The 1,607-nt window shown below is 38.0% G+C and overlaps 1 protein-coding gene across 1 annotated transcript in view; it reads left to right on the top strand.

Moving 5' to 3' along the window:
- The first annotated feature begins 281 nt into the window (after window positions 1–281).
- Window positions 282–1,607, top strand: part of PAK3 (p21 (RAC1) activated kinase 3) — a 116,024-nt gene continuing 114,698 nt past the window's right edge. The window contains exon 1 of the mRNA XM_042782507.1: window positions 282–456. Within this exon, the coding sequence (XP_042638441.1) occupies window positions 282–456 (175 nt within the window). The remainder of the gene's footprint in view (window positions 457–1,607) is intronic.

Genomic DNA, 1,607 nt, shown 5'->3' on the forward strand with positions numbered 1-1,607 from the left:
ATACGCGTCAAAAAGCCATAAATTATTGTCTTCACTTTCTTCTTTTGGAAATTGCGTCATTTGTCTTATGGAGGCAACTCCCTTCCCTCCAGGAAAGCAGCACCTCAAAATTATCAATACAAAACTGGGCACAATGTGAGACCAAAATGTTTGTTTCTAAGATGCTAGAATCTCTGTATTTGCAGTTGTTTTTTTTTTTTTTTTTTTTAAGATTTCTCTTTCCTTAACTCCTGTTTTATCCTCCTTTTCTTTAGGAGCTGTGAGATCTGTTGTTTCTGAAAATGTCTGACGGTCTGGATAATGAAGAGAAACCCCCAGCTCCCCCATTGAGGATGAATAGTAACAACCGGGATTCTTCAGCACTCAACCACAGCTCCAAACCACTTCCCATGGCCCCTGAAGAGAAGAATAAGAAAGCCAGGCTTCGCTCTATCTTCCCAGGAGGAGGGGATAAAAGTAAAGTATCAGTGGCCGGTCATTGAAAAGGGGCTAGTTCATTCTTTCATTGTCTCTTTCTTGGGTAGTTGTTTCTTGAGCATTGCTTATTCAGGGCCTGCCTGACCTTTTACCTCTACGTCTCCAGAGGTTGCATTTTGTCAGAGGATAATGTTTGATTGACTTAACTGTAGCCTTACAGAAAATAACAGTTGTGCTGCGTTTGCCTTTCACATAAAACTGGATTCACAGCGTCCAGCATAGGGAAATCATAGCAACAATGCTATCTTGAGTATATAAACAGCGACTTTCTTTCAGATAACTTAAGAGTAGAATTTATAATATATTCATCCATCTCTAACTGCAAGTTGTCCTTATTGGAAATTTGAGGGTAGGTGGATGAATTCTGTAACCTTTGCAGCAATTGCGAAATGTTTGAATTGCGTATATAGGAGTCAGTCTGAGTTGTCACAATGTTGACTCTAACTATATCCCAAGGTAGGAAGAAGCTTCTGAGTCATTTGTTTCCTCTTTTCTTCTTCTACCAATTGTCCCCTACACAGTCAGTCCCATTTGCACTGAGTACCACAACAATATATTACCGTTTTTCTTTGTGTTGTTCATAGTACCATATTGTGTTTAAATATCATATGTTAACAGTGCATGACATTCAGGGATATAAAATATCTAGTAACTGATTGCCAAGTTGCATTAATTAACATAAAGGTGAAACATGGCTTTAATAGATGTGACTATTGAGGAGGATAAAGGTGAAGCCAGTATAAGGACATCAGCACCACAGAAAGTTGTCAAAAGGGCAAGAAAGGTGATATCTTTAGAAGACAAAAGGGATATTCTTGATGTTATTCTTCAAGGTAAAACAAAAAGCTTCATGGGATGCTTATATGGTGTTAATAAATTCACAGTGCTGTTAGGGCCAGTACTGCCTCTGGTACACCTTTGTCACTTAAAAGATGCTTTATTCCTCATAACCCAAAGATGGAGAAGATGAAAATGATGTTAAACCTCTTGATTGTAGATAAGCAAAATACTAATGAAATATTTTCCATGCAAGAGATGTGTGACCATGCAAGAGTACTATTTGATGACCTAGTTTTGGGCCCCGAAGAGAATCCAGGAAAAAAAAAAAAAAAAAAAAAACCCTGAAAGAG

This window comes from Orycteropus afer, unplaced genomic scaffold (genome assembly GCF_000298275.1).
Source record: "Orycteropus afer afer isolate SDZICR_OR568_19922 unplaced genomic scaffold, OryAfe1.0 scaffold00352, whole genome shotgun sequence".
Taxonomy (NCBI): domain Eukaryota; kingdom Metazoa; phylum Chordata; class Mammalia; order Tubulidentata; family Orycteropodidae; genus Orycteropus; species Orycteropus afer.